At 41.1% G+C, this 14,938-nt stretch overlaps 1 protein-coding gene across 3 annotated transcripts in view; it reads right to left on the reverse strand.

The window, feature by feature from the left end:
* LOC117742340 (T-lymphoma invasion and metastasis-inducing protein 1-like) overlaps window positions 1-14,938 on the reverse strand; it is a 61,575-nt gene that overhangs the window by 27,170 nt on the left and 19,467 nt on the right. For all 3 annotated transcript variants that reach the window (XM_034549555.1, XM_034549554.1, XM_034549553.1), the window contains exons 7-15: window positions 14,313-14,485; window positions 13,478-13,702; window positions 11,790-11,975; window positions 9,186-9,332; window positions 8,771-8,839; window positions 5,883-6,053; window positions 4,849-4,953; window positions 3,879-3,960; window positions 3,531-3,617 (exon numbers count right to left, since the gene is read on the reverse strand). In XM_034549555.1, coding sequence (XP_034405446.1) covers window positions 3,531-3,617; window positions 3,879-3,960; window positions 4,849-4,953; window positions 5,883-6,053; window positions 8,771-8,839; window positions 9,186-9,332; window positions 11,790-11,975; window positions 13,478-13,702; window positions 14,313-14,485 — 1,245 coding nt within the window. The remainder of the gene's footprint in view (window positions 1-3,530; window positions 3,618-3,878; window positions 3,961-4,848; window positions 4,954-5,882; window positions 6,054-8,770; window positions 8,840-9,185; window positions 9,333-11,789; window positions 11,976-13,477; window positions 13,703-14,312; window positions 14,486-14,938) is intronic.

Below are 14,938 nucleotides of genomic sequence, written 5' to 3' on the forward strand. Positions count from 1 at the left end.
TGGTTGTGACAGCTGTTTAGTAGACGTGACAGCAATCTCCCCTAACTGCTGCAGAGTTAAGTAAGACAAAGGGGCTTTTGATGCTGTTGACACAGTCACACATGAGCACATGTTTGCTTGCTTGCTATCTTTTCTTAAGTCTCCTTTTTTATCGTCTACTGTTATAGAAACAGCAGGCATTCTGTGTTGTGGCTTTCATAATGCACTGAATGTTACATACACATGCAGGCACACACACAATTACATATATAGACACACAAAGCACACATTTAGCCCTAAGTTATGACCTAGTTGTGTGGGATGGGAAATGTCAGCTGTAGCAGAGTCTTTATTGGACAGAGAGAGAGATAACCCCTCTGGCCATAAACTGCTGAGTGTGTACATGTACTTGGCTGTGTGTGTTGCATGGATGTGCTTCTGTAGGGGGAGGGGGAGCAGCAACTATAGTGAGAGAGAGAGAAAAGACCCTTTGGGGCTCCTTGTCCAGAGATGGCCTGGTTTCTGCGTATACCCTGCAGAAATTGAAGCGTGATTTTGTTCACTCCCCATTCATTCTCCTCACTCTTCATAAAATGCATGCACGTACACACAGGCTAATCCCAGTGTACACATGGACCTACTAATGTTGTGCCTGACATACTTTATTCGGTGATTCAGCAAAATATGGTGTAATCTTACAAAAAAGATGCATTGTGTCTCTCGCTCTACTCGGCTTTAGAGGTAGAGAGTCAGTACAGCTGGATCCTCTGGCTGCTTGCAGCCTGCTAAGCTAGCAGCTTTTTAGATGGGTAATACACTGGAGGACACAATCTCACACTTGAGTAACCTTGGTCTGACCCTGGGGCACAATAGTGGGGTATGTAATTTTCTATACATTAGTGTTGTAGCTACAGAGCGGCCGTGCGTTTCTCAAACCTATTAGGTCTCTCTGGCTCTGTTAAAAAATGGGGATTTTCAAATGGGGGTTGAACTCGAGACCCGGTTGTTCAAACAGCAGTCAGAGGCAGACAAAGGAATGCTGATTTTCATATTTGCTCTCAGGAAGGAGAAGAAAGCCACAGTCATAGCTCCTATGCAATCTGTTTTTTCTTATTTCATCAATCGAGATTTTGGCACATCAAGCCTTTTTCAGGATGAAAGCCAGTAATCGTGATTCAACTCTTTTTAGACTTATTGATGCACACATGTTTTTCTACTTTGTAGTTGCTGGTTCATATCATCCGGACATACAGGCCTTTCTTGGCTGTGAATGAAATCGCTTTGGACTCCATTTCTAAGTTGATGTTGATTGCCTTGTAAATCCTGAAAAGGGCAAGATGTGCTAAAATGTTTCCTGAAAACTTTCCTTATTATACTTTTTACCGAAGTCACATATCCTATGAAGGGCTTTTACTTCTAAAAGATGTTTTTCACAGTGTCATATTAGTTCATAATATAAAAAATTTGACAAATGAAAGTACAGTGCATCCGGAAAAAAGCTCAGGTGCATCCTGTTTCCACTGATCATCCTTGAGATGTTTCTACAACTTGATTGGAGTCCACTTGTGCTAAATTCAGTTGATTGGACATGATTTAGAAAGGCACACACCTGTCTATATAAGGTACCACAGTTGACACTGCATATCAGAGCATAAACCATCCATGAAGTCCAAGGAATTATCTGTAGACCTCTGAGACAGAATTGTATTGAGGCACAGATCTGGCGAAGGGTACAGAAAAATTTCTGCAGCATTGAAAGTCCCAATGAGCACAGTGGCCTCCATCATCCGGAAATGGAAGAAGTTTGGAACCACCAGGACTCTTCTTAGAGTTGGACGCCCAGCCAGACTGAGCGATCGGGGGAGAAGGGCCTTAGTCAGGGAGATGACCAGGAACCCGATGGTCACTCTGACAGAGCTCCAGTGTTGTTCTATGAAGATAGGAGAACCTTCCAGAAGGACAACCATCTCTGCAGCACTCCACAAATCAGGCCTGTTTGGTAGAGTGGCCAGACGGAAGCCACTCTTCAGTAAAAAGCACATGACAGCTCGCCTGGAGTTTGCAAAAAGGCACCTGAAGGACTCTCAGACCATGAGAAACAAAATGCTCTGGTCTGATGAAACTCTTTGGCCTGAATGCCAAGCGTCATGTCTGGAGGAAACCAGGCACTGCTCATCACCTGGCCAATACCATCCCTACAGTGAAGCATGGTGGTGGCAGCATCATGCTGTGGGATGTTTTTCAGCAGGAGGAACTGGGAGACTAGTCAGAATTGAGGGAAAGATGAATGCAGCAATGTACAGAGACATCCTGGATGAAAACATGCTCCAGAGTGCTCTGGACCTCAGACTGGGGCGACGGGTCATCTTCCAACAGGACAACGACCTGAAGCACACAGCCAAGATAACAAAGGAGTGGCTTCGGGACAACTCTGTGAATATCCTGGAGTGGCCCAGCCAGAGCCCCGACTTGAACCAGATTGAACATCTCTGGAGAGATCTGAAAATGACTGTGCACCGACGCTGCCCATCCAACCTGATGGAACTTGAGAGGTTCTGCAAAGAAGAATGGGAGAAACTGCCCAGAAATAGGTGTGCCAAGCTTGTGGAATCATACCCAAGAAGACTTGAGGCTGTAATTGCTGCCAAAGGTGCTTCAACAAAGTATTGAGCAAAGGCTGTGAATACTTATGTACATGTTATGTTTTCGTTCTTTATTTTTAATAGATTTGCAAAAAACAGTTTTCACTTTGTCATTATGGGTTGTTGTGTGTAGAATGTTGATGAAAATAATTAATTTAATCTATTTTGGAATAAGGCTGTAACATAACAAAATGTGGAAAAAGTGAAGCGCTGTGAATACTTTCCGGATGCACTGTATGTTATAACTATTGTTAATTATTGTAATACAGACCCGTGTTGTGAGCAGAAATATATGCACCCTGTTAAAGACTAAAGTATAGATCAGCACTGTTGGGTTGAGTTGAGTATGCTTGAAATCAATGTAAAAGCACTCTATATACAGCCCAGAGGATAATCCTGCAAAATATTATTTATTTTATGTAGAATAGTTTAAAGTGTGAACAGTCAATACACTTTAAGGAATTTACATCAGATAGCTTAGTGGCGTCACAAGTTCAATGTAAATCAATTCGTTCTACAGCCAGAATCATCACAAGTCAATATAGCCAGCATCATTCACCCAAATAGTTTAAGAAAGCCTTTTATTTAAATAAATACTTTGATAATATGATAATATATTGATAATTTGCATTAACAAGAATAGACCAATGAGATTAGGTGGTACCCCTAAACTGACATTGTTCATTATACAACGTGAACAATGGCAAACTTAATCAAACCATCTACCCATCTTTCACAAACCTTTACATAATCCCTGTTGTTACTGCACTCCGATCAGACTATGGTAACAGTCCTGGATTTGTTTTGTTTGTTTTGTCTTCTTGGTCTAGATATAAACTCTCAGTACACTAAACGTATCATATAATACAAACTTCACGTTTGTTTATTAATTTAAAAAGGAATATGTACCTTTAGCCGAGGCCAGTCCCTCTGCTTTCACTTCAGTAATATGGAGCTGCTGCATACCCTCCTCATCTATAACTGCCACAGAAAACCCTGTAGACAGAGAATAAGATACAGAAAGAGATTCAGACTTTCATTCTTTTTGCCTTCTTTGAAGAAATCTTCTCAATTTGACAGTGTAAACTGCTGACCCATAACTATTAAGATTAGATCCACTCGACAAAACACTCATACTGGGCCCGCCCCCTTTAGTCACTAACAGAGCATGACTCAATGAAGTCTATTATGAAATCAATTAGATACTGAATTTGACAGTATAACATCAAAAAGGGGTATTGTCAGAGACAAGCATACCAAATCCAACGGTGCAGGACTCTGCTTTGTCAAACCGGATCACCTTGGTAGCTTTGAGGCAAACTTCAATTTCTTTGTAGAGCTGAAAACACAGGAAAATTATATTTAATTGGCAAAAAATTTATGGATAGCAGTGTTGTTGGATGGAGAATGTCAAGGTCATGTTATTGCTCTTGATAAAGAATGGGTGGATTCATGTATTATTCAGGCTCCTTAACAGAGCAATCTCATGTGAAGGTTGTGGGGTCAAAATTCAAGTCAAGTCTGAGAAGTGAGTGGGTGCTCAGACAAGGGCTTGAACTCACAGCGGGCGAGAGCATAGACACAGCTGTGTGTATGAAGCAACAGACAGGGACAGAAGTCTGCCGCGTGTAATTCGCTTCACTGTGGAGAAATAATAATGTAATATCATAGACTCAGGATGAAAGAGGGTGAAATGAGTCACTGATCAAAGCAGGGAGACAAAAGTCCTCTTGAGGAGAAAGAGTGAGTTATACAATGACTTTACTTTGAGACCGATATCAGTGTATCACCTACAAAGCACTGTCGCAAAGAGAATTCATTTTGGGGTTTACTGCGACTGAATAATGTAGAGGTGAGCTCTTTTTCAATGAGAGGGATTGTTTGTATGAATAATAGTTCACATAATACACTCTGAATACAATTTGGAATAATTTATAGGAAGTGCGATGGTACTTCTTTTGCATCCTGGGAATTTTGTATGCGTTGCAAATCAAATCTGTCAACCAAATCATAAAACATGCACAAGCTTGCACCCAGATCTGCCCGGAATGAAACTAAAATTAATTAGTAAAAAGCTACAAAAAAACTAAATCCACAGGACAATGTGCCTCAGCTCAGACTGTAATATAAAAAAGTTGAATGTAATATATGGTGAAACAAAAGGATATTCCCTCCATGACGTCACAAGTTATCATCACAGTGCTTCAGTGTGTGTGTGTGTCCTCACCAGATCAGAGATGTCCTCTTCAAGTTTGGGAACATAAAAGAGCATTTGGTTGTCGACCCATATCTTCAAACGCAGATAGTGGCCGGAGGGGTCTACTTTATGGTTCTAGAGGTAACAAGACAGAAGGGCAATGAATTCTTCTTCCCCAAAATAAGAGACATCATTTCTCAAATTCGTTGTGTATTTTTTTTCCTGCGATTTGAAACCAAGCCTGTCTTCACATGTAACACATGAATACTATTTTAAACTCACCTATCAAAACACCATTCCCATAACCATTTCCACACTATATAGCTCATAACATCCCCTGACAAAAGGACACAGACATACATGTATCCAATCATGTAGATAATCCACATATTTCTGCCTGCATGGAACAGACAGGGGCCATGAATTAGATGCTCCAGTTCCTTGTGACATGTTTATAGCATGCATGCACACAAATGCCCACACACACGTCAATCAGCTTTACCCGTGTGTTTCAACAGACCCGTAAGTGGAACGTATCATTAGGCATCATTATTCCAGTGTATCTCTGGCTGAGGCTAATTAGGCAGAAAAGGTGAGGAAGAGCAAGGAAAACTTGTCAGTGCACCAGTGACATCTAAAGTGTTCACTTGTCTGCCTTTCTAGAAGCATCAGAGACAGTCTTACATATCATATATATTGAATTCAAGAAGAAAAGAAGATATTTTTTTTTTTTGACTTCCGACGTGTCAGCTGTCAACAGACTTCAAAATGGTAAAATGTCATTACGCAACCGCAACTTATGTAACACAGCTCATCAACAGAGCTGTGTGCAATTTTACGAGACTCTTTCCTCAAGGTAGTGTTTGACAAACCTGTGAAAATTAATTATTTGCATGCCTAACAGATGTTAACTGTTACCAGTTTTGCTACCGCATTGCTGTGTGTCTTTATGTGTGTGTGCAGGCTGATGTGCAACAAAGCAAAGTGCAATGTGTAATGATCACTCTTATATGCCTTGAATTGAAGAGTGTGTACTTTTTGCACTGCTATCAGCAATGGCCCACCTTGCAGACGGTGCTCAGGACTTCCAGCGCTGTCTCACCGGGCTGTATGATGGCCAAGACCGGCCGATTGTTCGGCAGACACACCCAGGAGGGAGTCAGGTAGTCAGGAACCCAAATGTCGCTGTCTACGCTTTGCTGAGGAAGATTTTTCACAGAGCCCTCTCTGTCCTTCTGAAAATGTAACAAATACACAGACATACAGTTTATTGCATCTTTGAGTAGCCTTTGTGCTGAGTGAAAACAGGAGGCAACCTATAATAAATTCAATGTTATTGTGAAAACCTTTTAGTTCTAATTGAGTAAAGAATGAGAACAACACATATTCTATTATCTAATTCCTCATTATTCCAAACACAGATTTGCTTAGATTGATTTGAGTAATAAGGGGGCCTGAAAGCAGCAGGAGATCCAATATCAAAATGTAATTCATTTGTGTTGATGAGAGCCTCTTGATACAACTGTCTCACTGCGTGGGTATGTGTTACATATGTGTGTGCATTCTGTTCAAAGCAGAGTCTGTAACCTTTAAGCCCATCAGTCTGACCTCTGACAATCTGGCAGGCTCTCTCCCCTGTTTGTCTCATCTATTCGACCTCACACTGTCGGTCACTGATACCTTATCTCCTCCTATCAAGTAACAGATTCCACAAACTCGTTTATTCTTCCATTCCTCTATTGCAACCCCCCTCACACTAATCATTGCCTCTCCTTCTGGTGCCCCTTCCCCTCTATCTGCTCATCACTCCAGCATCTCCCTCCTCCCCATCTTTCATTCATGCCATACAATTTGCTGACTGTCAACAATACGGGCCGGTGGTCCCTGTTTAAATGAACTATCTGCGTGTGTGAATCTGAGTTGGCTTGAGTGAGACAGAGAAAGAAACGGAGGGATCGTGCTGGATGCAAAAGCATATTTTTGCATGCACAACACACACTCATGTTCATAAGCACAAACACAAATATAGACACACACAGTTATGAAAAAAGAAACACACATTTTCTCAGACAGACAACAGACCGGGGGCCCAAACTAGTACCTCCCCCCAACTCCCTGATCTCCCCAGCCCTGCTCAACACCATCTGGCTCCCCTCCTGCTCCATGTAGGATGCCACTGCTGGAGGGCGTAGGTCCTAAACTATCTTTCTCTCTCACTCCCTTTTTCTGCCATCAGTGGGATTCCCTGATATAAACAGAGAATTAAAGCTGGGACAAGCCCATCAGATGTGAACATTTGGAACAACAGTATTCTTACTGTAGATTCTCATTTCTACTGATGCAGCATTTCCAGCATTATCCCACAACCAACTGAATCATGTTACTTCCTATGCATTTCTTCAGTGTCATCCCATACCCTGCCAGCTGAAGCTGGGAGTGGGTGGAAGGAAATCAATCTCCCATGGAGCCACTGGGGGCCTCCACAATCAGAGTGGATGAGTGTTAAAGAGTGTTCTTCCACCTACTGAGTTCACACAGAGGCTCCCCACACTCCCCCCATCTCTGCTGCCTTCTACCAGTTCTCATAAAATATGGAGCTGGCATGCTTGTCCTTGCATAGCCCATGAGTAATTGGACATTGTTTCCTTAGAGTTCATCTAAATGTATCATTCCCCACCCCTATGATAAGGAACTCGCGGAAACCTACAATCCTATGGTAGCCTTATAATAATCTATTTTTCTCTCTGAAGATTTGATTATTTGCAACTGTCTGTAAATTGTGGTCAATATGACAGACAGAAAGTAGCACAGATGGTGTGAATGGGCCGGGTCTTTTTGTAGAATATGTCTGCATAATTTGTTGAAACATCAGAAAGCTAATCATCAGAACATCGGATCAAATTTGTCTCAGAGGGATTAGCAGACAGAAATATCCCCCGAGTCGTAGCCAATGATGTTGATAGAGTTTGAAATGCCTGAAGCAAATGACAAGAAGAAACGGGAATCTGTCAACACAGATCTGTAAGTGGTGTTTGACATGCAACAATATGGTAGAGGAGAAGATAATGGTATTATTGGCAGAGTGGTTAGAAGCAACAAAAAGGAGAAATCAGTCATAAACAAAAGTTAGTCCTGCAAAGTCTGGTGGAGTGGTGCAGGAGGAGAAATAGCTATAGGAGATGAAAAGGGTTGTTGATCTACCTAATAAAACTCAAGAATCATCTGACAACATCATCTGATAACATTGAGGAAAGATGAAATTCTGCAGCTTTTAAGGATTTATAGTCTGCAAATATCTCCTTTCACTCTTCAGCTAGGAGAGAAGTGGATGTCTGAAAACATTAAAGCAGGAGCATGAAAATGACCTCAAAGAAATGCTCATTGGAGCAGAAGGATGCAGCGGTTTTGTGCTTCCCTTAAATAACCCACCAAATGAAGCACCAAAAGGATCTCAGTTAAGTGAATGGAGGTGGAAAGTCCAGTGATGTTGCTGTCCTCGGGGTCTGAAGAAGCCCGAAGTCCATTATACAAGTACAAAGGTTCATCAGATGCCCTCGTGATTTTTATGTTAGCTTATGTGAGAGGCCAACAATGACAAGGATTTAGCCTACAGCTACATTTGATCTGGTTCTCTATAGTGAATGCCAAACAAGAGAAGGCAGGAGGAACTTAGTGTTTAGCCTGAGGAAGAGTATTACTGTATGGACATAAACAGTCACTAAAATCAGGCCAACATTCACTCACATCTTACTTCTAATTTTCAACAGCAAACATTTTACAAGTGTTATTCATGAGTTTTTTGTTAATCTAGGTCAACATTTAAATAGAACAGACATAAAACAGCACACATCTAAAATATCAAAGAGGACACCATCCTGTTATGGTCTTTAACAGGAAGTTACATTTGAGTCACATTGGTACTTGTGTCTAGTAAAGATGTCTGAGCTCTTACAGATTTCTCACTGGCTTCAAACATGAGCTCCAATGGCTTCCTCACTGGCTCCATCCCATCAACGAAGACCTGCAACCATACAAAGAACAGGATATTGCAACTGCATCCAAATGCATGACAAACATTGCATTTATTACATCTACTAGAAGACACTGCTTAGAAACATGTATCCATCCTGCAAACCTGCATTATGTTTTTGTTGAATTGTATTGCATTGCATATTAAAACCAACAGGTACATACAATGTTGTTGATTTGACATGGAGCATAACCCAAATCTAATTATTTAGTTGAAGTTCAATACTAACCTATTTCTGGCTGTGCCTCCTATATTATATATTATAGTTTTACTACATAAAATACTAAAAACTAAACTAAATCACAAGCTTATAGTATGGATGTGTCACTATGGTAACCTGGTTGATTGAAGGATGTCCCTTGGTCTTCCTCTTTGAGGTGGTGTCCAGCCCCCAGAGGGATGAGAAACGGCTACGACGTTTACTGAAGGTGCGAGGCATGGCCTGGTTCCGCCTCCTGATGCTGCTTTCTGTGCGGGCTGACACCTGCGACAGTGAATATCATAGAAAACATCAATCCAATGCAAACTGTATATGATCCTTAATTAGAGAGTCTATCCAAATTATTATTTCCACATCGTTGTTTTAATACAATACATAAAGGTTTTACTTAGACTTGATGATAGATAATATGGCCCATACTGAACACACTCAACCACTTATATCCCTGTGACCCACTGCACATTCAAAGAGAAACCACTTTAGGCATTTCTGGGTTAATTCACACATGCACTGCTGGGCTATGAACAGATCTAACTCACTATGTGGTACACGAGTGCATACTTTGACGCACATGTATGTCATTTATGCAAATACTGTACTAGTGTGGACGTGTACTTGTTGGTCTCCTCACCAGTCACTGCTCATTAGACACACACACTTCAGCTGTAATAGGTCAAACTGTCTTCAAGACTCTTCTTATATAAGCTCTGTGCAAGAGGTCTTTTTACTGCCTATTCTATTACAATGTCCCTGTTGGCTATGGGTAACAACAACCCTGATGAGTAAAAAATAATTACTGAAGAAAGGACAAAAAACATTAGAGATTTTTGTGAAAGAGAAAAAAACGTCCAAGAGTTGCGAGAGAGGACATTTATCTTTTGCTAAAGTCAATATCAATTGATTAATTTTATTGTTTTTGTAGTTCATTATTTAATTATCAAGTTCTATCTTTATTCTGTTAATGTATTTCATTTGAATGTAGTTCATTTATCTAGCATTTAAAGCAGTATTTGACTAATGCAATAAGGACATTTTGAATGTGGGAGAAAAAATAATTCGATAATTAACTTGGAGGGAAAGAAGATGGAGAAAAATTGTGACGGTGTGAGACACAGAGGAGGAAAGGATGAAGAAAATATGGCGGATATGAAGAACGAGAGACTAAATATAGATGGAGACAAAGAAAGTAAGGGTGTCGGCAGTAAAAGGAAGGGGGGTCAACAGGGCTGAGAGTGTTAAGCCAGTTTGTGGGAAAGTGCCTCAGGGATGGCAGCTTACTAACAGAGTTTGTATTGATCCACGAGTCACAAAAAAAAACACGATGAACCTCAGATGTTGTAAATATGTGTGTGTATGTTTGGTGTATCCAATAGCCGGCTTGCTATAGAGATATCATTTGCACCTCTTTCTCTCCACTCTGCTCTTTGTTTCCTGGATGATATTTGACAGAGCACACAGCCGCATAACACACAACAACTTGTCACATTATTCCATCTATTGGGCAGGTTTATCCTGTACATTCTTGGAGCGCTTGCTTGAGGTGACAAGGCGAGCACGTTATTAGCTCCGAGGAAATGACTTGGCTTTTTCCTTTAGGCTAAAGCAGTAAACATCACAGCTCGTGAAGAGAATGGTCTGAATGTGTGAGGTGAATACAGTGTGTGCAGATATATAAATGCAAGCGTGCACCTACAGCGGTTTCCTGTATACATGGAGCAATTATCTATAGTGAGGACAGTTGTGTTTGGTTTTCTTAAAAGGCTAGTTTAGATTCAGGTAACAATTGAAGGTTAAAATTAGAATTTAGATTTCCTCCGAACCACAGCTGAGAACAGCATTGGATCAAACTGATTTCCCACAAAGTAAATAACAGTCAGGGTCAAATCTACAATTGACAGAATACAGCTGTGAGGCAGACACTCAATATTTACCAATTATGTAACAGTTGCAGTGAGCTTTTGCTGTGGATTGTTTCTGGTGAAATCTCTTTAATTAGTACTTCACAACTTCTTCAGAGATAACCCAAAGAAACAACTAATGCCAATATGAATGAAAGGAAAATCAATTGTGCTGCTTATTAACGTAAATTAACTTCTAAATATTTATGCAGCCCAAAGCTGTGCTTCTGTCCAGTCAGCCAGACTCCAGACTGTGAGCCAGCATTGTGTTCTGGCTTTTAAAAAGCTTTGACCCATTTTGGTATTTTGGAACAAACTTTCGGTTATGAGAATCAGCTACACGAGATTGTTAGACTTTCCAAAAAAGTCGAACATAGCAGCTACTGTGCAGAGCTAAAATAGAGCTGTTCACCGTTTAGCCTTTTCCATTCTGCTAGTTCCTAATTCACCAACCATAGATACGTTTTGATGCGTTTTAACCACAGGGTGCATGCAGTATCTTTAGTCTTCAGATTTGTCAGGCAAGCAGAAATTCTTTCAGTGGGCGTAAAGTATGTGACAAGATGCGCACTCTAACAGCCAGATAAACACACCCACTCTGCAAGCTGGGCTGATATTGAAGGTCAGCGGAAGGACCCTTCGCACGCAATGCTTATTGGAACATGTAGAGGCATGTGGGACAGAATTTGAGTTTTGGATTAAGGAGCTCTGATTAGGTCAAATTACAGCAAGTGAGGGAGACAGTTCGAATAAATAGTCTCACATGAGTACTAAAAAAACGCATGTTCATAAATGTGAGTGGGTGCATGGACATTTGTCATACCAGGGCATGGAAGGAAGAGACAGAGAAGATGCCCAGTCGTCCCATGGCCAGCTTGGTGGGACGCGATGCAAAGCCCAGCAGGCGTTTGGGATTGGGGGGTTCGCCGCCCTGCAGACTGGCCAGGTAGCACCGGCAGCGAAACAGATCCATGTGAAACCGCTCCAAGTTCTGCTCCCACAAGAAGATCTAAAAGAGGGAGAGATGAGTTGAAAGTGGATGGGATGGTTTGTGATTATGCAAGATAAGCAAACTTTGCTTCAGATTTAGCTCCAGCTTTAGATCCAGATTTATCCATGGAGTTGCTCCCGATTTGGCCACGGATGAAACTTTTAAATAATAATAATAAAATATGCATAATATATCACCCTTTGTTAGATGGTTATTTGGTCATTTTAGAAGGAGTGATATGTAGGAGTGCTGAAGCCCCTGTGGAGAGGTATTACTCATCAACACAACCCCCACCAGTCGCCGACCTGCTGTGCTATGTGAAATGTATCACAGGGTGGGCCGTGGGAGGTGGAACAGAGGAACACACACACACTTGCTATGAAACACAATCCAGGCTTAATTTGCACTGGTTCCAACCTTCACCTATTTGTTCGGGGACTTAATACAACTGCTCTTTCTTCTCTCTTCTTTAATTACATTTAGATCCCAGGCCTGTCTGTTTATGGAAACTCATTTTGTAGATTAATTTGGTTCCACATACTGATCTTGAAAAAAGTCATACCATGATGGAATCAGCCACTAGAGTTAAGGCTTTTTCAATTATTTGATCCCACAATTGAGTTAATGTGCCTGTATAGTAGGCAATCAAAATCCTACTGTGTTCTCAGAAATGGGACGTGTTCTCCATGGTGGAGATTAACCACTTCCAGATGCTTTTTTATGTAATATTGTTTTCTTTTATTGACTATCAACCATATGCCACACACATACAAAGACACAGAGGCTTACTCCCACTAGCAGCCCTATTGTTTGAGGGTACATTCTTAAGCTCTCTTGCAGTGTTCACCTGCAATGCTGCTTTAACATTCATCAGCAACTCCAGACTTGCATTTTGTCCATTGAAAGTGAAAAAAATCTGATCCCATAAGAGCTTTGAAATTCCAGCTATGACTCGTTTCAAAACAGCGATTAAATATGGAAGTATGAGCTTAAGATTTCAGGCTCACCTGCCGACTAATAGCATCCATTGCATGTGTTTCAACATGTGTTGTGAATATTCTGCTGCACTTGAATGTATTTATAAATGAGCACCGGTCGGAACATTTGAACACATCTGTCGTTGCAAGTACTCCTTCAGAACATTTTGTCTGGATGACGGCATGCAGTAAAGATGATTTAGTGCTGAGATGTCAGTGTGTGAGCATCAGTTTGAAGTTACAAAGATGTGCATCTGTAAAGCGCCGTAGGTATTTTCACTCAACTCAACTGGAGGTTAAAGGCACTCAGTTGGGTGCTCAACACATGAGATCACAAGCCTGGTTCATATCAGCATCACATAGACATACGGTTTGACTAATTTACAGTGTGAAAATATATGAAGGCTTTTTCACACTGATAATGATTCCTCTATTTTTGACCATGCCTGTTATGACTTGAAAACAGACTTGAATCTAAGTAGAGTACTTTGACAGTTCCTAACTCATAACTCCCTTTTGCCTCCTACTGTTCCTGCTCCGTACCTGCTCCAGAATGGTCTTCCTCTTCTTAGCGTCGGTGACGGTCGACAGCTGCATGTCTCCCATCTTCTTCATCTTTTCATCCATGTCGATCTTCTGCTCCAGTTTACGGATCTCTGTTCGCAGCAGTCTCACTGTATCCTCCCTGTGGTGCTGCCGAGCCAGAGCAGCGGCGCACGCAGAGTGGATCGCCGTGATCCAGTTCTCCAGTTCTGTCTGGCCTGACGTCTGACAGGAAAGGAATTAAGGGATAAATAATAGGTGACATCTCTATAGGAACTTCAACAAAAGAAAATATCAAGAAGTTGACAGCTAAAAGAATACAAGTCCCATTATTAGCCTCTGGCACAGGGCGGTCACAATAATCTCATCATCATCTTATTACTTATCTTCACATTCATTGATTGAACATCACTGTGGACAATGTGTCTATTTATATGCAATGCATATAAATAGACAAATTTTAATATTACACGATGGTCACTGCAGGGGATCACTGTCACAGTATGACAGTGTGGCCTTTAAACATGTCAGACATAAAACAAACACATGGACCCTGTACACTGTACTGGCTTATCCCCCACACATGGCTAAATGTCAAGTACTTGTGTGTCACACACAGCAAAATAAATTAGGTCTCTTCTTACTCCCATCCATGTCTGTCTCTCTTGGTGATCTGTCACTTCATGTAGTCCCAAAAAATAATGAAATAACTGAAGAAAGTGTGGACCCAGATTATGATTTTGAATTGTTCCAACTGTATGTTTGAGTAAAATAATTCCCTTCCCCATTTGTTTTTCCAAGAAGGTGCAGTGTTTCGTGATAATGTCTCTTTTACCTGGAAGAGGAAAGCGTCTCCCACTGAGTTGCTGAGGCAGAAGACAAAGTCTTTCTTGGGGTGTTCAGGTACGGCCTGGACAATGCTGTTCTCCACCCACAATGCATGCTTGGGAACACTGTTATGGTCGATCCCAGAACGACCGTCTGACTCGTACAGAAAAAGAGTGCATCCTTGAAGAACAAAGAAAGAAAAGTCAAAACATTTTCTTACCATTTTAAGTTAATTGAATGTAATTATTTTTGACCATTACGTCGCAATTATTTAATGCGTGTGAAAAATACCTCATAAACAAAACCTGAATGTATCCGTTTTATACTAATAAAGTGGGGAACCGGGGCGAATGACATGTGCAATGACTGTATACTGTGCTTTGCAGAATAAACAATTTACCCAAAAAATGATTTAATCTCTCATTCACAAAGAAAAATAATAATAAAAATCCTTGGAGCTTGTATAACATGAGGTCGGGATGAATAGTATGAGACAGTGTGATTCTAATATTGTTAGGGGGGGTGGATATGAGGACAGGGGGCAGGCAGAGATGCAGCCACAGATGCTGTATCTGGTGCATTTCACGAGGACGAGATTGGATTCGACACGGATGCCTCCGTAAAATCAAATTG

The sequence above is a fragment of the Cyclopterus lumpus genome, chromosome 14 (assembly GCF_009769545.1).
Source record: "Cyclopterus lumpus isolate fCycLum1 chromosome 14, fCycLum1.pri, whole genome shotgun sequence".
NCBI classification, from domain to species: Eukaryota; Metazoa; Chordata; class Actinopteri; order Perciformes; family Cyclopteridae; genus Cyclopterus; species Cyclopterus lumpus.